The sequence below is a fragment of the Drosophila tropicalis genome, unplaced genomic scaffold, assembly GCF_018151085.1.
Source record: "Drosophila tropicalis isolate 14030-0801.00 unplaced genomic scaffold, ASM1815108v1 contig_859, whole genome shotgun sequence".
Taxonomy (NCBI): domain Eukaryota; kingdom Metazoa; phylum Arthropoda; class Insecta; order Diptera; family Drosophilidae; genus Drosophila; species Drosophila tropicalis.
Window position 1 is genome coordinate 8,327,951 of NW_027173353.1, and position 19,266 is coordinate 8,347,216.

General features: G+C 36.2%; 4 protein-coding genes across 8 annotated transcripts; 2 read left to right on the plus strand and 2 right to left on the minus strand.

Annotated features, from left to right (window-relative positions):
- The first annotated feature begins 779 nt into the window (after nucleotides 1-779).
- On the plus strand, nucleotides 780-10,792 carry LOC137582137 (protein anoxia up-regulated). Of its 5 annotated transcripts, XM_068296581.1 has the most exons (8): nucleotides 780-1,007; nucleotides 5,333-5,359; nucleotides 6,005-6,478; nucleotides 6,592-6,704; nucleotides 6,763-6,893; nucleotides 7,042-7,209; nucleotides 9,395-9,596; nucleotides 9,658-10,792. In XM_068296581.1, exons 1-8 carry the CDS (start codon nucleotides 933-935, stop codon nucleotides 10,421-10,423), a joined length of 1,956 nt encoding a protein of 651 aa, XP_068152682.1. In that variant the 5' UTR covers nucleotides 780-932; the 3' UTR covers nucleotides 10,424-10,792. The 5 variants fall into 5 exon arrangements, with proteins under 5 accessions (XP_068152682.1, XP_068152683.1, XP_068152684.1 ...); XM_068296582.1 differs by lacking the exon at nucleotides 7,042-7,209 and having other exon boundaries at nucleotides 781-1,007; XM_068296583.1 differs by lacking the exons at nucleotides 9,395-9,596; nucleotides 9,658-10,792 and adding an exon at nucleotides 8,017-8,634 and having other exon boundaries at nucleotides 781-1,007.
- A 124-nt stretch (nucleotides 10,793-10,916) lies between these two features.
- On the minus strand, nucleotides 10,917-13,085 carry LOC137582711 (synaptic vesicle glycoprotein 2C). Its single transcript, XM_068297353.1, has 9 exons — nucleotides 13,000-13,085; nucleotides 12,780-12,941; nucleotides 12,543-12,705; nucleotides 12,366-12,487; nucleotides 11,886-12,303; nucleotides 11,680-11,809; nucleotides 11,330-11,613; nucleotides 11,132-11,259; nucleotides 10,917-11,064 (listed from the first exon to the last, which is right to left on the minus strand). Exons 1-9 carry the CDS (start codon nucleotides 13,067-13,069, stop codon nucleotides 11,018-11,020), a joined length of 1,524 nt encoding a protein of 507 aa, XP_068153454.1. The 5' UTR covers nucleotides 13,070-13,085; the 3' UTR covers nucleotides 10,917-11,017.
- A 427-nt stretch (nucleotides 13,086-13,512) lies between these two features.
- On the minus strand, nucleotides 13,513-16,263 carry LOC137582654 (synaptic vesicle glycoprotein 2C). Its single transcript, XM_068297274.1, has 9 exons — nucleotides 16,117-16,263; nucleotides 15,889-16,050; nucleotides 15,365-15,527; nucleotides 15,148-15,269; nucleotides 14,768-15,074; nucleotides 14,598-14,705; nucleotides 14,401-14,527; nucleotides 13,907-14,318; nucleotides 13,513-13,835 (listed from the first exon to the last, which is right to left on the minus strand). The coding sequence occupies exons 1-9, from the start codon at nucleotides 16,232-16,234 to the stop codon at nucleotides 13,801-13,803; spliced, it is 1,554 nt and encodes a 517-aa protein (XP_068153375.1). The 5' UTR covers nucleotides 16,235-16,263; the 3' UTR covers nucleotides 13,513-13,800.
- Nucleotides 16,264-17,933: 1,670 nt separating this feature from the next.
- Nucleotides 17,934-18,939, plus strand: Saysd1 (SAYSVFN motif domain containing 1). The gene is made up of 2 exons (XM_068297350.1): nucleotides 17,934-18,133; nucleotides 18,302-18,939. Exons 1-2 carry the CDS (start codon nucleotides 17,972-17,974, stop codon nucleotides 18,683-18,685), a joined length of 546 nt encoding a protein of 181 aa, XP_068153451.1. The 5' UTR covers nucleotides 17,934-17,971; the 3' UTR covers nucleotides 18,686-18,939.
- Nucleotides 18,940-19,266: the final 327 nt, after the last annotated feature.

Consider the following 19,266-nt stretch of genomic DNA (forward strand, 5'->3'; position numbering starts at 1 on the left):
CAAACAATTTTTTTGTCAGCCTTGAAATCTGTGATATGTTATTCATTGCCATTCATTAAGGTTAATGTCACTTCTCACTGTGGACATACAAAAGTACTCACATACATGAGTATATATTCAAACATTCATAAGTATGTCTGTTTATGTAGAATGTTCCATGCCAAGAGCGAAGAGACGTGCTCAAGATTATTCTGCATCGATTAATATATGTCTTTTGGTCACTTTTCAAAAGATTTATTTAAAGATATACATATTCAAAATGTTTTATATTCAATGTATAGCTCAATAAATCCATTTTTGGATTGAAAATATTTCAAAAATATACATTATTCATTATTGTCTCCAAGAACACGTAGAAAAACTGAGGCTATAGTAAATTTTTATGATGACTCTTTAATAATATTTAGCTTATATGTCCCACACATACATATATACATATATACATATACTGTACAGACAAGAGAGATATTCATATAATAGATATCATTATAATGAGTAATATATGTATTCTCGAACGTTGGCAATGTGAAAATTGTTAGATTTATGTAAAAAGAATTCGTCCGCTCTTTGCTCTGAGAAGAGATCTCAATGATGATGTTGTTGTTGTTGTTTTGTTCCTTATTCCAAAAATAAGTTCATTTGGGAGATTACGAGAGAGATGATGGAGAGATGTGAGAGCAAATGGAAAGCGAGAGGAGAGCTAGAGACTTTCTGCGCCGAAGGCTGTTCAAAAAAAAAAAACCAAAAAATTATTTGAAAATGAAAATATTATAAGCAAGTGTTTCATATCGTTCTCAGGCAGAACAACTCGAACGGGCGCCAAGTGAACATCGACGATTAAATTCGAACCAAAACGAACCCAGTGATTAAGTTTTCAATATATTCAAAAAATCTTTTTTGATTTTCTATAAACCAAAAAAAACGCAAACAAAATGGTTTACGAAAGTGGATTTACAACTCGCAGAACCTACAGCTCCAGGCCGGTGACTACATCGTACGCCGTGACGGTAAGTCGAATATATTCGATCACTTCGAGGATCAAAATCGAATCAAGACAAAACTATAAAGCTTACTTTTGACATACGGTAGTGTGGTTTCCTCAATTATCAAATAAAAAATATGAAATCTGTGAAATTTCTCTGCCTTCTTATTTGTGAAAGAGTTTAATTTGTGAATAAAAATAATATGATATTTCGATCCGTGCCATAAATTTGATTTGTGCAGATAAATTTGACAGATTTTCAAGCAGTTTGCTACCTCTTAATTTGTTATAAAAAACTGAAGAACTTAATACCTAGGCGCTTGTATCCCACTTGCTGTGCACTACAGATTGATGTATGTATGTACATTTGAATGTACATCTACATACAAGGCATACATACATACACAATCGATAAGAAATTGAAACACGTTTGAATGCAAAAGAGCGTTAAACAAATATGAATATCGTATCCGTATCCGTAACCGTATCCTTAAAATGTTATTAGTACCTACCTACATACAATTTCTATTTACTGTCAGATTATTAGTATATAAACTACATATTAGGGTATGATATCTAATGTAGCTTAGTTAGGTGTGGTGTCTATAAGTACCCACATTTTTTTCGTGAATATGTGAAACTAATTCGTTTTAAGCATCACCCATGTACACACCTACTTAAATACTTATGTATGTATCTAACTATGTATGTATGTATTTGTGTCCCTGTATTCCACTTTTTACATGTACAATGTATACACTTAATATATATGTATGAAGATGCGATTCCCGCTAAACTGTTCCAAGGTTAGAACAATTTTTATTATTATTTTTAATAATTTTGCCAAAAATATTTGTTGCCTCACTGATCGGAGATTAAGATATTTGTGGAGGGGGGAAAACGGACTCATCTGTGCTCATCCCTCAACTATGTACTATATATAAAGATGTGTGTGTGTGTGTGTACATATTTATGTCGACAAATAAACGGATAGACACCTACATATATAAGAGAATAGACATTATATTATTCTAATCATTTTTTTTTTTTTGTGTATACATTCGAAAATTCCATTTTCCAAAAGAAAATTTAAACAATGATGAAAGATGTGCCAAATATTCCCAATGGAATTTATAAAAACAAAATGTTTTTTTCTATTTTTTTGTTGGTGCTTCTTCGATTATTTGTTTTTATTTTGCTGTTTCGGTTTTTGCTGTTTAGATTTTCTGTAATACTAGCTGCGCGCGCATTTTGCCATTTGCCCAGACCTAAAAATATCTTTCCGATTTCCATAATACATTAAAATGAGCCAAAACCATAGGAGAAGCCAGCAACAACCCAAAAACCAAAAAAAAAAAAAAAAAAAAAAAAAAAAAAAAAACAGAAACAACAAAAAAAGTGCCAGCAATATTTTCATCAAAAAAAAAAAAAAAACGTTGCTAAAATAAACATTTGAAGAAAATGTTCAAAGTATATATTGAATGCGTCTGGTTCAAGCACAAAAACACGTACATATATATGTATATATATGTATATACATATGTTTGTATATAGATACAAGTACATACATATATCCTTAGAGACAAACAGATGTACACGCATTTATGTAATCACACATCCGTTGGCATTTGCATACAATTTTACATGACTATATACAATGTTTATATACACACATACATACATATACACGCATGACTGTTTATATAAGCCATTATTTAGATATATGTAACTAAATGGCAAAAATATTGCAATTTTTATAACTTTTCGAAAACAAAACTGAAAATTATTAGGCACTTGTTTATTTCTAAATACACTTATGTATATATTTTGTTTAACTGAACTATAGCCATTAAAGTTAGATTAAATTTGTGTCAAGAATATTTATAATAAGAAGAAGAGGCATTTGTTTTTGAGATCTTTCGGTTCTCTTCACCTCTAGGCAAATATATCTCCATATGAATACCCTTAATGTACATACATATGCTATAACCTCTCATTTCGAATCCTAGTACCAGCTCAGTTATCCTGTGTCGTCCATTGCATGATAGATGTGTTTATCATCTTGTTGTTTTCTTGTGTCTAAGCACCCATTGCTAGTTACTTACAACCACACTACATTCGTATGTACTTATGTAGGTAATAGCTAATATAATGCTGTCCAAATGCTTTAAGATCGACCAACCTCAAGCTGAACCTTTTGTTACATTGTACATACACTCATACACACATAAATACATAGGTAATTGCTGTATATATATCGTCCCATAAATATATGTAAATGTGTTGATAAATGCTTTCGACGTCCTTACCTTCAAATGGGCTTATTAACTACTCACTTTGAAGTTATGTAAATATGAGTTTGGCTTGGGCACGTCCATGCCCTCCTCCAGTTGTACCCACATCTAACCAAGCGTTCCCCTCTGTCGGCTGTCTGTGACATTTAAACCAAAAATATTGTGGAATTCTGGGCTTTGCAGAAATCAAACAGAACACCAATTGACTGGGAGAAAGTTCCATTCGTGCCACGTCCCACTCTCATCTCAGATCCAGTGACTGCATTCGGAGTGCGCCGACCAGACTATGAGCAGCGCAAAAGATCGATACTTGATCCGATTAATCGGGCTGCAATCAAACCGAACTATAAAATTGTCTACGAACCCATTGAACCGTACATCTCGACACGGGACAAGAATCGCACACGTATCCTGAGTATGGTGCGACAGCATATTGATACCGTGGAAGCCGGTGGCAACACAGCTGCAAGGACTTCACGTTATAGTCTTGACAGTGAACTGCCACGCCTACATCGGGCTGCATCGGAGAGTTTGCCGGTGCGGCGGGAAACCTATCGGAACGAAAAGTCCGGCGCGATGGTCACTAAATATTCGTACTAATGAAGTTCCATCCGCAGCGTAAGCCCAAAGAAGTGCACACAAAACCAAAAACCAAACTCGAACCAAACCGATCCGAATCGAACCGAAAATCCAATCAAATTTATAGTGTTAGCCCACTAAGCATTTGTAAAAGTAAATTACATATATACAGCTGTGTATGTATCTAACCGATCCCCCGATACTCTATCGTTTCATTATTTGTCTATTCGTTTTTCGTTTTCTTGAAGTGTTAGGAACTACTTATAGCCAAGAGCAGAGAAAGTAGATAAGAATTTCCTAAATATTCGAACATGTTTCAATTTCCATTTTTAAATAGGATTAATAATACACTTTAAATTCATTGAGCAATTGCACATACATACATATGTACATATGGAGATATACATACATATGTATTTATTATTATTATTTATGCAAGTCTTGGAACAGCAAGCGGGTCAGTGGTCATATAGTTGCATATATATAACATATACACACCCACAACCACAACCACATCACATCACATATTTGTTGATTGTTTGATTTGTAAAAGAATTCTATACCTAAATGTACAAATCGGAATTTATAGACTCCACGCTTAGACCTGTGCACGGACAGACCCGGCTCACATCGCAGCCGCGCCTCATCGGACTACTCGTACACCTCAAAGTCAACGGTTGAAAAGAGCAGCTACGATTCGAGCAACCCCTACGCCAGGCCAGAGCGTTCCACCTATAGCTCAACTGTGGAGCAATCATCCCGCAGCGGTCCCGGTGGCTACAACTACAGCACGGAGCGTACCAGCACCACTGGCGCCGGACCCGGTGGCTACAGCTACTCGTCGACCACCTCTGGAAACTTGCCCGGTGGCACCAAATACCGTCACTTCTCGTACCATGTCTAAATGGACATGACCTAGTGTTGTCCAAACAGACCTGAATAACCCTTATATAAACACTAATACCCCATAACTCTTCTCTCTATACGATTAATAATTGAAAATTTATTTAATTTAACAATGAATGTATGACGTTATTCGCTGCTCATCTACATGAATATGATGTGAATTGTTTTTGACTTGACTAATCAACTAATCAAATCAGATATTCAAATTCTTGTAAAACAGATTAGTTATGTATGTGCAAATTGTCTTTACATGTACATTGTATAATTTATTCTATCCATAAAGCGTTATAATTGAAACATATTTGTGATACAATAAAAACAAAACTTTTGCTTTATTAAACATGTCCTTATGTATTATATCTGAATTCACCATATCCGAGATACGATATTCATATAAGAAAAAGAGCAAGAGAGGGAGAGAGAGACCTCACCACAAGAAATCCTTTGTTAGTAGGCATATATAAAGGATATCGCAGACGACTAGAAGATAGACAAAAAGAGATCACACACTTAGGCCAAATGACACTGACAAATATATAAAACTCATTATTGTTCACCCCTTTTCTTACAGTATCCTTCTGTTCAAAAGGTGACTCGTGTAAGTACTTGCTATCGAATCATCCAATCATAATTTTGCTTGTCATCAATCTTTCTTTAGTTCTTCAACTCTTTTCCTATTTATCATACTGCTCAATCACAACATTGCCACTGGATGTCTGCTTGGTTAGTAAGACCATTTGAAAACCCATTGTAATAATACTTAATTGACCGCCCACAGAAACAGAAATAATACCAATGACTAATTAGCATTTAGTACAAATTGTTTGATGCCCCGAACCCCAATATTATCCATAGACTATAAACAGATCCATTTAAGGATTATGATCATAATACTTCATGGAGAAGAAGTTAACTAACAATCGAAGACTTTAAATATATTGAAATGTTTGAAATCATGTTTACCATGTAAATAAGATATTTAAGATCAATCCGATTTGATTCCTAATTGATTTATTGGAGTATCACACAGGACCCAATTTGTCCAAGCAATTTGGTTCACAAATCTTTTAGGCCCAGGGCTGATATTCCTATGACAAAAAGTGAAAGCATATCTATAACCAAGTTCATTCTGATATTATTATTTCCAACTATTCATTGGCTCATCTTTATCATCTTTATCTTTTGCATTCAATCATTCTGCAACCTGAATTGTCAATTTTAATTTGTTAACAATTGCAAATAGGTCTATAAATCGAGTTATCCCATTTACTCGAGTTACTCGATCCCAAGACGCATCGTCAGTGGAACACGTGTTATTACATCGCCAGTTCGAGTTGTAACCTCTCCCGCCCGTGTTATCTCACGTGTGATCCACTCCCCATCACCCGTTCGTGTTGTGCGCACAACAACTAGAGTGATCTCATCGCCGGAGAGAACAACTTCGTACTCGTACACTTCGCCATCGACATACTATAGTCCAACAACCTATGTGCCATCATCCTACTACACTTCGTCCTATATCCCAACTTCGTATACAACGTACACACCATCGTACCATTACAATCCTACAACAATTACACGAGTCTATGCTCGCTCCGTTTCCCCGGTAAGGATCACTACATCTCCAGTCCGTGTAACACCTTCATACTTGAAGAGGCTCCCACCTGGATACGGCGCAAGGGCCTTGACTAATTACCTCAATACCGAACCCTTTACCGTAAGTTATTGACACCAAGAAGAACGAATTTTAGCATTTCTTAGTAAAAAGGTTTAGCTGCTTAGCCATAAAAGAGGTCACTCCTTTCAATGTCAAATGTTGCAAATTTACAGACCTTTACTGAGGAAACTGGTAGGATTCGTAACCGTGCCCAATCCCTGATTCGGGATTTGCATACTCCTGTTGTACGCCGCGCTCGCAGTTGTACACCATTTCCAGTATCCGGGTAAGTTTGGGCTACGATCTTCCTTCGTGCTTCCTTCTTACCTGGCCGACATTTGTAGATACACTTACGAGCCAACATCACAACTGGCTCTGGATGCTTATGTAGCCCGTGTTACAAATCCAGTTCGCCATATTGCCAAGGAGGTTCACAACATTTCCCACTATCCCAGGCCTGCTGTCAAATATGTTGGTAAGCTCTCTGCAAGTTGGTATATATAATCGATTTAGAGTAAAATTCTATATAGCAAGACAAAGAATGTGGTGAAATGTGTATGCTAGATAGAGCTGGCATGAATGGTTATTACTTAAATCGTATTTCTTGAATATTAAACCAAAAGGTAAAAGCCATCTAGCATCTGTGAGGATTTGTGGTGATAAGGCTTATAATGTTAGAAGCCCAAAATACGATTCGGACAAAGTTCGAACTGATATTAACCTCTTGTCCTGGTACCTTAGACATCCGACATGGAAAAATGAGAAGCAAAACCATGTTCCTCATCAGGAAGGTAAGTACTTTCAATTCTTTCTTTCCCGATCCTTAAATATGCCACCTGTATATAGCCACAGATAAATAAACATTGTAATTGCTTTCCGTTCATACATACTCGTATATGCAGTTGCATTTTGAATCCTTGTACTATTATTATAACTATTCTTTTTTGCATAGAATAGGCATTAGGGGGACTAAAGTAAGCCATTCCCCCTCACTTCTCATTCCTCGCGAATTAGACAACTAGTCAACAGCTTACAATTTCAAAAAACAGGTCAGTGGCATTATGAAAAGTGTGATTATTGGGAAACCAAAGTTTTTGAATGAATTCGGGATTGTCCTGCATAGCGATTTCTTATTTCTGGCCTCGCTTTTCTCCCGCCCCTCCCTCTCTTGTAATACCTTTTTTGCGTCCAAATAATCATATATTGGTTACCTCTTCCAAAGTTCTAATTCAATATATATATATTCCTTGCTTATTTTAAGTTTCTCAGGATGAATTTTTCAATCAGTTTCTCTAATCAGTTTCCAATGTGAATATTTTTCATTGTCCTGTCCTTAGCATGTCTCTGTATTTGGAATTTGACTTTCTGCTTAAACTCTTTACAAAAGATTAGGGCGAATACCTTTTTGGACCCACTGTGGCAAGGATTCACATTCTGTTAATGTATCTGAAGGATACAAAGAAAACATATACATAATCAATGCATTATCTACTTATTGCCATTATTAACGTACGCATTTGGTTGCTGCATCATCATTAGTTCCGTTCATTGTAATTGACTAACGTAAAACCGTTTTATGATTGATTGATTCTTTCCAGTTGAAGCTGTTGAAGTTGAGGCCTAAATGATAACATGCCTGATTTTTTGTATGGACATACACACTTCTCTTTTCTATATAAACACATTAAAAACAAAAACAAAAAAGACTTTCTTTTTGCGTGGTAGACAACTAAGCCGATATCCACACATGATGAACCAAAGATATCTGCAATCTCTGAAGCTACTACTAACACTTTTCTCAGACTAATCTCAATCTCTCAATGAAACTCATGATTCAATACAAAAACAAAAACCAGACGAAAATTATAAACAAAAAATCTGCAGAAATTCACTTGTGATACTAACAGTTTTAGAAACTTTCTATCTATGCTAACTAACTGAAATCTATATGTATGTTATGTTTCCATGAATTTTTGTATGGTTTTCAATTATCTCTTTTTTCTTTCTTAAAACATACAAAAACTTCAAGATGATATATTATATTATTGTTTTTGTTTTTTGTTTATAAAACATATATATGTATATATTTATTTAATTTTTGGCATTTATGGTAATACATATGTATATATATTATCTCCATATGAGAGTCTCTTTGAAAAATGTATGAATAAATGTATGCACATAACAATTAATAAATGAACTTAATGTACACACAATGTAAATAACGGCGAATTAAGCAAAAATTTCCCAATAATCCTTCAAAATAACTCTTGTTATTAATGGTGGGTTTTGGTTGAAATATGTGTGTAAATATGCATATATACATATATAACATCAAATATATATTAGATATACTTTAATTTCGATTGAAACATCTTGCAGAGAACATGAAACATTCAAATGGCCTTGACCTATATTTGGCCAGATGTGGCATATTTTATTTGTGGTAAGGCAATCAATCATTGTCTTAATCGCAATATGTCGGCTGATGAATATATATGTATATATACACACATTTATATGATATTTTTGTTTAACTTTCGATTTATACGCACATATAAGAATCTATACTTAACTTGTTGTGCGTATATAGGTTAAGCCCATTAACTTTGATTTTGTATTTTGCTACGCCTACACAGAGACACACACACACACACACAGACAGACAGACAGACCAAACAGACACACACTAACATTATGTTTCAAAAATATCTTCATAATAATTTGCATTGTTAACACACTCCTACCACTATACTCCTCATTGGCGTCTACTCTATCCGCAAGTTTTCCGTGCCTTGTGTATAGGCAGCCATCTCCAAATCGAAGGAAAATAGTAAGTATTACTACATAGAGTCTTATTAAAAGAGTCACTTTGTTTCTAACTACATATCTATGTGTATACTGGGGTTCGATTAGTCATTTACCCATTGCGAGAATATCAAATGCAGTTTTTGGATAACAAGATGTGACTTTCAGATGCCGATTTGGATCCCAATCGCCCATCGAGAAAATTCTCTGCACCCAGACCATTGGAGGATGAGATTGATTTGGAGAACAAGGAGAAGCAACGCTTGCGCCAGGAGCGTCTCTTGACCGTCAACGAGGAAGCTGTGGACGATTTGGAAGTGGAAAAGAAGCGGGCCCAGCGTGCAGATGAAGCCAAACGTGCCAAGGAAATGTGCGTTTCAATAATCAATGACCAAATGAATTCCAGTTAACTTCTTGTTTGATTTTTGCAGTAAGGCATTGGAGGCGGAAAAGGCTCGTGCAGCCGCCGAAGCAGAGGCAAAACGCTTAGAGGCTGAGAAGGCCCAAGCCAAGGCTCAAGCTGAGGCCCAAGCTGCTGAAGAAGCTAAATTGGCCAAGGAAGCTGCTGCTAAGGCTCAGGCAGAAGCCCAAGCTGCAGAGGAAGCTAAATTAGCAGAGGAGGCTCGCTTGGCAGAAGAAGCACGCTTGGCCGAGGAAGCCAAATTGGCAGAAGAAGCCCGCTTGGCAGAGGAAGCTAAATTGGCAGAAGAGGCCCGTTTGGCAGAAGAAGCCCGCTTGGCCGAGGAAGCAAAATTGGCTGAGGAAGCTAAATTGGCAGAAGAGGCCCGTTTGGCAGAGGAAGCCCGCTTGGCAGAGGAAGCCCGCTTGGCCGAGGAAGCCAAATTAACCGAACAAGCCCGTTTGGAGGAGGAGCAACGTCAGCGGGAGCAGGAACTTGCCCGTTTGGCTGAAATCGAAAAGCAAGCCGAAGAAGAGAGCGAAGCCGATTTGGCTCGTCAAGCCGCTGAATTGGCAGAAATTGCCCGCCAAGAAGCTGAGATTGCAGCCCAAGAGCTTCAGGCTATCCAGAAATCCGAGGAACCCGTGGTGGAGGAACCGGTCACACCATCCGATGAAGTTCAGCAAGAACCCGTCATTGAGTTGAGCTCCAACATTGAGGAGCCAGCTGCTGGTTCCACCACCGGCGGTGACAGCTACGAAGAATACACAGAAGGAGAGGAGGAGGAGGAGGAGTAAATCATCAAAAGTCACAAATGCTGCTGCCAAAAAGATTCTTCATGAAACACATACATACACACATACGAACTACGATTTAATTGCTCTATTCTACTCTTTAACGAAGACATTGCGACATTTTCGTATGTCAGCCAATGACATGCAAAGTTATTGTTGGATGAACCTTCCTTTCTCTCTGTGCCCAGATATACAAACACTTATATAATGCTACTTACACTTAAGAATTCAATTGCCATATACATCGATATATGGATACATTCTGTTCTATAACTATTTCAACTGGTGCATTTTCCTACATAAATCGCATGTAATCATCATAAAACCAAACAATTCGGGAAATAAAACAAATTTGTTTCTTAAACTAGAAAATGAAGCCACAATTTTTGACCTACCCAATGGGTGAATCCCAATTCAACAATGATTCACATCTGATGAATACATATTGATAGCATTTTTGATAAGATAACGATCAAAGAATCAAAATATTTATAAATTTGGGTTCAAAGGTACGCATTTTGTTTTTATTCTAGCTTAATTGATTGTTTTGTGCTGGAAAAGGTTATGAACTGAAGAAACTTGTTAACTCATTTAATACTAAGCAGAATTTTTGATGGGCAAACGATGTACAATTATAATACAAACTGAAAGACAAGAAAGGTTTAGACTTTAATACATTAATTTCATTCACTGCCCATGATTGTAACTTACCAAATAATATAATGGTAAACATGGCAAATGTCGTATTGCACAATGGCTGCAACATTATACCCATCAGATTGGTGGCGGCTATAATGCCAAGTCGTCCAAGTGACATGCAAATGCTAACTGCTTTTCCTCTACAACAATACAGAAATATTATGTTTCCATTTAAACTCATAGCTTAAGATACAGAATTAACTAACTAACCTTAAGTTGGTGGGCACAAAGTCCACCACAGCGCCCAGCATTATGGAAATTGAGAGCCCAGGCAAGAGTATATAGAGACAGAAGAGAACCAAAACAGCTGTCGAGTTGACAACAAAATGCAAAAGTATTCCACTTATGGTCGACAGGACGAGAGCAGCTAACAGGACATTTTTACGGCCCAAGGGATTAAGTAAAGTTCCTTGAATGCAAAAGCCTATTAAGAAGGCAACACCAACTATCATGTTATCAATGTAAGTCTTCTGAGATATGGGATCGATGCAGCTCTGAAAAAGTCACAATATATTGATGTAAAGCCACAAATAAGGGTGATAAGGTTTTCAAATATTTACCACAACTACTGTCTCCTTCTGTTGAGCAAAAGAGTTGGACAATATTTCGCATACTGTAGATGAGTTTGCATTTTCGGCACTCGACGAACGATTCACAATCTCGGGAAACCAAAACTGCATACCATTGGAACTGGGTGAAGTAAGTAGACAAAAAGGTTGTTGAAATCTGCAAAAAGTTCTACCCACATTCTACATATTTCTCTTACCTGAAAAACATGCCAAACACGCCCAGATTGCACAGTAGAAAGTTAAAGCCATGTGGCTTATGGAAAAGGGGAATTGTGGCTCGTACAATATTTGTTAGAATGCTGCATCCAGAGCTATTGCGTAACATACTATTATCTGAGTCATTTTCTGGCTTCAATGTGAATTCGTCACAATTGAGTATTTGGTTTATGGGAATTCCACGATTTAATTTGCCTATCCAGGCCACCGCATTCACGGCTTCTTCGGTTTTGTTTTGTGACAACAAAAGCTTTGGACTTTCCGGATAGTATAGTAGAAGCAAACCACCAATAAAACCAGGCAGTAAGTTAATTAACATTATTAAACGCCAAGGACGAAAAACAAAATCCCCAACTAGATCAATGGACCAGTCCGCGGACAATATAAGCCAAGCAGTTGCTATCAGTAAGGGGAAAAGTGAATAAATATTTGGCATTTAGGTTAGTTCCTTTGTTGATTACCTGGCACGAATATTGCAGATACACTAACAAACATTGTGGAATAGTTAATGACAATTGCTCGATGTCGAGGAACATGAAATTCACTCAAATATGCATAGATGGCAGCTGAAATGCCGCCAATACTAGGAGAAAACGACAGTCAGCTTGGGTTAGAATCCAATCTAATAGTAGACTCACCTAATACCCCCAAGAAGGTTAACAATATTAAATAACCAGACGCTGGTCACAAACATTAGAATAATTTGCAGCCCATTGCTAACAAACACCCCATAGAGCAGCACTTTGCGTCTTCCTATGTCATCGCTGATATAACCCCAGATGTATGTAGATAGGAAAATACCTAAAAATAAATTTATAATCGTTTGCCAATCACATCTCACTCAAACAAGAAATTTATTATACTTGTCAACTCACCAGCCACACAAGATGCCATCATTAGACCCTTCTCAGCCTGAGTTGTGTGAAACTCGCAGTGGGAGGCGATTACAATGATGCCCATAGATTGTTGAGCGGCAACCGAAGTTATGGTCAACAGCCCACTTATGAGCAGGAGCAGCCATTGTGTTTTGCCATAGCCTGCATATGGTGAGATTTGTTTATTCTGGATATTCCTAAGCCAAGCCCAATGCCTTACCGATCTTCTCCAAAACATCGTCATAGTCCCATGAACTCACAGCCATTCTGCCATCGTAGGAATCCCCCATCTTGACATTGAGAGCGTTAATTGTCAACTGGTTTGTTTACTAATGCAGCAAAGCATTTTATGTATTGTATTCTAATTCAACTCACTGCAGATCCAAATATCAGAATGCTATTGAGCTAATTCTCAGAAGAATTTGCTACCTGAGTAAACCCAAAACCCGTTTTGAGACTAGAACATTTGACGTTTTATTTAAAAGAGCTTATTTTACTTTTGAATTAAATGTTTAAAACTGGTTAAGAGCACAATGCAATGACCTGAATATTAACATTCTCAGCCACATCCCACGAAAAGAATCTAGTAATTAAACACAAGTGTTTCTACATTTCAAGTTTCATAGAACAATCTATGTTTTTCTTGTTCTTTTTAAAGCAAATCAATCAACATATTTTCCCAGCCAATATTTTTAAGCTGCTGTCAAAATGATTAATACAATACAAATATTAGTTATTTTCAGTTTGGTAAACATTTTTATTTATTTATAAGTAGTTAAAAACAGACAACAATATTTTAATCTCTTTTGTCAAGTCTAGAGTTACAAACTAACAGACTAGAGACTAAAAGTAAGCACTGGCAGCTTGGGCAAACAACATCATCTTTCATGATATTAACCCTTCAACAATTATTATAAATAAATTTGATATAAAACATCTAGATTTCGATCTTATAGGAACTTTGAGTCTACAAGTCTGTATATCTTTCAGGATTTTATAAAAAACTAAGCCCAGATTTGGCTCATATTGGCAGAAGTAATGTCATTCCGGCACAAACTGAAAAGAATCAAAGCATAAAGTTGGCAAAGACATGGCGAGAAGTACGATTGGCATAATTCTCTACTTACCCAACACAAATCCTGAAAATACACCAAATGTTGCTGTACAATATGATTCCAAAAGGACACCAATAATATTGCTTCCAAATACACTGCCTGTTCGGCCCAACATAAGGCAAATGCAGACAGCCTTTCCTCTCAAATGGGTGGGCATTAGGTCCACCACAGCGCCACTTAGAACAGAGACGCAAAGACCCGGCAAGACTAGATATAAACAGAAGCAGACAACAATGACGACCTCATCTCTTATCCAAATCAATGAAAGGGCACAAGCAGCTGCTATGGTCAAAGCGAGTGATATAGAAGCCTTTCGACCAATTCGATTTAGAACTAAACCCATCAAAATGTAGCCCACAATCAAGGCAGAACCATATGTAATTGTGTCTATATAACTTTTGACATTTATGTGATCATTACAGATCTGCAATAAAATAGAGAGTAGACAGAGAATTTGAGATTTTGTAATAGTTTGACTGATTGTTAATATACTAATTGCTACTTACTGTTGTTGTAATGTTCTCTGATTGATCAATTGAGGCATCGATGACTTGGCAAACTGTCAAATCCACATCATCGGATGAGCCCAAACGATTTTGAATCTCTGGATACCATAGACCCATACCTGATGAGCTGTTTATAAAAATGCATTTTAGCCAAATGAATTGAGTTTATAAGCCTTGTTTAACCTAAGCCATATTACCTAAAGAACAGGCCGCACATAATCGTACAACTTATAGCAAAATTAACTAAATGAGGTCTTCTCAGCAGAGGTAAAGTTTCTTTCCACATCTTCTTAACGGTTGTGAATCTATTGATCGATTAATAATTAACACACAATTTACTTAATTTGGATTTTCAATTTTTACTTACGCCGATTTTGAGACAAGCAATGCATTTTTTCCCTCAGGATGGGATTCCTCTTTTAGTTTCTTAACCTTGAACTCATGCAAATGTTTGCCAGAATTACGGACTGCAATCCAGTCAACAGCATCGTAGGCCTCCTGGGTCTTATGTAGAGATAATAAAATCTTGGGACTCTCTGGAAGTGTCAAAAGCATAAGAGTTCCCACGACTCCGGGTAACAAATAAAATATAGTCAACAATCGCCAAGGTCGAAAAGAAAAACTCTCCGTGATGCCAATACTCCAGTCCATAGATAATATAACCCATGCAACAACTGAGGGAGTAGAGCAATGAAATTTCTTATGCTCAAAAGAATAAAAATTGTGAATTCCAAAACAAATAATTACCAGGCACATAAACGGTGGAGATTCCAACAAATAAACTGGCATAATTGATAACGAGGGGACGGTGACGGGGTATAAAGAATTCACCCAAGTAGGCGTAGGTAGTGGAAGATGCTCCAGCAATGCTGATAACGCAAATAAATAAATCATTAAACTTATTCCTCATACTTAACATCTAACAGATGACCAAGAGATCAGATTAACATACATATATACTTACAAGAAGCCAACAGTGAATCGAATAAAGACATAAATCCAATAATTTGGTATAAATATCGATGCTAAGGATAACAAGTTACCAGCAAATGTGGTATATATTAATATTGGCCTCCGTCCAACTGTATCGCTTAGATAACCCCAGAAATATGATGAACAAAATATTCCTAGGAATAAAGAGATGAAGTGGAGTTAATTTAACTTCATCTCAACTTGACTTAATTTTTTACACGTGCCTTTGAAGTTCAACTGGCTAATCTCGCAGATGCTTATAAATAAGGGGATTCACATTTATAGCAATTTCGTGAGGGTCTCTAATCTGTGATTAGTCTGCTTGGACAGACTTATTATTAATATAAATTTCAAAAATGTAACTTCACTACTTTCAGAATCCAAAATAAAAACACGTTGCCAAACAGTGATGGGATTTGTGAAAAATTGCTGAAGCATTGTGACTATTGTGGTGATAAGATGGCATTGTTCTCTATTTTCAGATCTTTTTGCCATTCATTCGCACTTTCTGCTTACCAATAAAACTTGCAGCACTCATGATGGCTTTATCCACAGAATTGGTTGCAAAATCGCATTGTGATACAATTGTGATGTAAGACATGCCCATGGTCTCGTTAATGACCATCATTAGGAGAAAACCAGCGGCAAATAGCACAGTCCACTGGACACGTCCGAATCCTTGATAAGGATATACACATATTAAAATGTAATTACGAATTATTTATTTATTCACTTGTAAATTACCAATCAACTCGAGCACTTCTTCATATTCATGACTTTCATTTGACTCTGCAGTTTTTGTTTTTCGATCCACAGAGTTTGATGTTGCCTCAACATCGGACTGATTTTTTACCGAATACATTTTAAACTTTCAATTACTGACATCCCCGAACCTGTGACAAAAATGAACTGATCAAATTGCTCTGTGACTCTGAACATATATTCGTAGCAAGCACAGACGGACATCATAACAGTGGGAGCTATCAGAGTATACCATAAAGATAATGGAGCTTCTTGACGTTGTGATAAATAATATGTGTATCACGCAAAGAATATTAATAAAAAGAGCACCCACCCCGCCCCCATCTCTACTACCGATTGGAGTTCCATTTTTCAATTCATTAGAGCAAATAATGTAAAGGTTGTTTCAACTCATCAGTCACTGTAGTCGAAAACATGCTGTTAAATTCTACTGTAGATACGTATTATTTTTGTAAATACCATTAACAAGGTGTACATGTCGCCGTATTTACATATATAATATATGTAAGTTTGTCATGTGTGTTTCATTCTTAACTTTGATATCTTATAAGCCAACAGATTTCTCGCATCTGCTGAAACAACCTGGCCAATGCACCATTATACATAGTAGTTGAGACCTGCTACTAGTAAATTCGGTTCACTAATAAAAGCGATAACTGGATCTAAATGGTGGGATCATCATGTTTTACGGCCCATTGCAATTTAAAGTGTGAAAACGAGGGATATCAGCATTTAGTGTGGCTTATGAACATAAATAATAATGCCTTATGTGGGGGGATGTTGTTGTTTGTCCTCTTCTTAAAACGATTGCCACATTTTTAGTAGGTATGTGGTTGCTTCATTTTTTTCATTTTTTACCCATTAAAGGTGATTACAGTATATTAAGCAAGTGCACTCACAGATTCTTTGCTGTAGTTCATATCTGTATTTTGCTTTTGGTTGCCAGCCCAAATCTGAGTTAACTAGGTAGCACCTAATTTAATATCTTTTATTACCTCTTTTTAGCCTTTTGATGTTTTTATTTTTAGACACGAAACTATTACTTGAACTTAAATTGTTTGAGAACTCTCTTAAGGAATTCCAGACAATTTGGAACATTTCTGAATATGCTTTAGATCATTTTGATCAGATTTTACAACTATTTCAACTATTTATTGGAAATACTAAAGACAACAAGCCAAGTCTTAGAAATATTTCTTACATTCTAAAAATAGCAAAGACCATATGGATTTTTATAATTGAAATTAAGCTTTCATCTCCTGTTTCTGTACAAAAACTTCTTTAATTTGCCATAGATTTTTACTTTTTCAGACAAAAAATTCAATAGAGCACTTTCACTTATTAATTTACGGCCATATTGTCTTATTGTCGCCTAAAAGTATGCTAATTATCAAAGTAAATTTTGTGTATGGTGATTGTTTGTGCCTTTTGAAATTCGAAACAATCTCATCGCTAATGCTGTGCCCACGCAGCATTTCATAAAATTTGTGATTGCAATTAATTAACAAAATAGATTATACTTTATAGTTAAATTTCTCAATCACTGCTTTTGACATTGAATAAGAATAAATACTCAGTACTACATCGTTAAGACGGATACACATAAATGTTGAGCCATAGCCGAAGTTATTTTAAACATTAGCATAATTAATTTGTATTGTAGTTTAAATAAATCACGTTATAAGCATTTACAAAAAGACTGTTAGTCGACTATGAAAATAATCAAATATTAATCAACGAAGCAATGATTTCTCTTCCAAATGCTTGTTGGGTAAACATTTAACAGTATCTTTTGTGAGTCTGTTAAATTTCAATCGTTTGAGTAAAGTCGGAATTTATGGCTGATTTTCAAGAACAGCTGAGGCAATATCGTCTTCAAAAGAAGAGGAAAGCAACTTTGGACAGCTTCAAAGCGAGACTACGTCGATTTTGGATGCTCGGAACAGGCAAAGGATCTGAAGACAAAAAGGAAACAACAATCGACATATACCAGCCTCAGGTAAACAAAATGTAAACGTCAGCGGGCACGCAGAACACAAGCACAGAAGATAGCGCAAACAAGTTGTTGATTACTTGAAACTACGTCATGAATCAACTACATATCCTTCCTGTTGCACATTTCAAAGTCATAGTAGCTCTTATTAATTTGTTTATATATATTGTTTAGCCCACCAACAACAGTGAGACCTCCTCGCATTCACAGGATGAGTATGTGCCCTCCAGTGAAGATGAAACTGTCGCGGAGAATTCCCCGCTTAGCTCAAGCACGGATCCCAGGGAGAGCAAAGTACTGAAATACACTCTTTGGGGTGTCTATGTTCTCTTCTGGATAACTCTATATGTGATTGCTATCGAACTGAAGTTCGGATTGGTATTCCTCATGTTTTCGGCCCTGTTCGGTATATATTTCAACACACGCACTGGGCCAAAGAGCCGGAATGAAATGAGTGCTTATAGCGTATTTAACAAAAATTGTGAAAGCATAGATGGGACCCTTAAGGCAGAGCAATTCGAACGTGAAATACGCTATGGCTCAGGAAGTGTTCGATGAGTAAATAGTATAATTAAGAAACTTTACAATAAATTCTAGACTCTGACCTTTATTTGAGGCTCTCTCTCTCTCTTGTGCCCTAATTCAAATCCTTTTCTGTTCTTGGTTTTATTTGTAGTAGGGACATTGTACATTGAAATTTAAAGTCAAACTTATTTTATTCATTTTTGTACAATTATAAACTAGAACATAAGTACTATAATAGAAACATAAGTTTACACAAAAGTTGGAAATAAATATTTCAGCAATTCAAATATGTAATTTAGTCTACCCTCTCTTGTTTCCGCATTTCAAGAGATATACTAATAAGAGAGTTCATACTGAAACTAAGTTTAGTCAGCTAGTTAAAAAATGATTCAAGTTTGAACGAAATGATCTGACCTTTAACAAGTATTAGTTCCTGTTCACCGCCGAAAGCTGTTCACCGGAAATACGAGTCCTTGCACCACTTTGATATTTACGTAGATCTTAAGGGTTAAAGAGTTCAATATAATTAAGAATTTAAGAGATTAATGTACACATTATCTGTTATTTATTTGCAATCTATAGTACGAGACATTGTCTTGAAAAAATCCCATTCT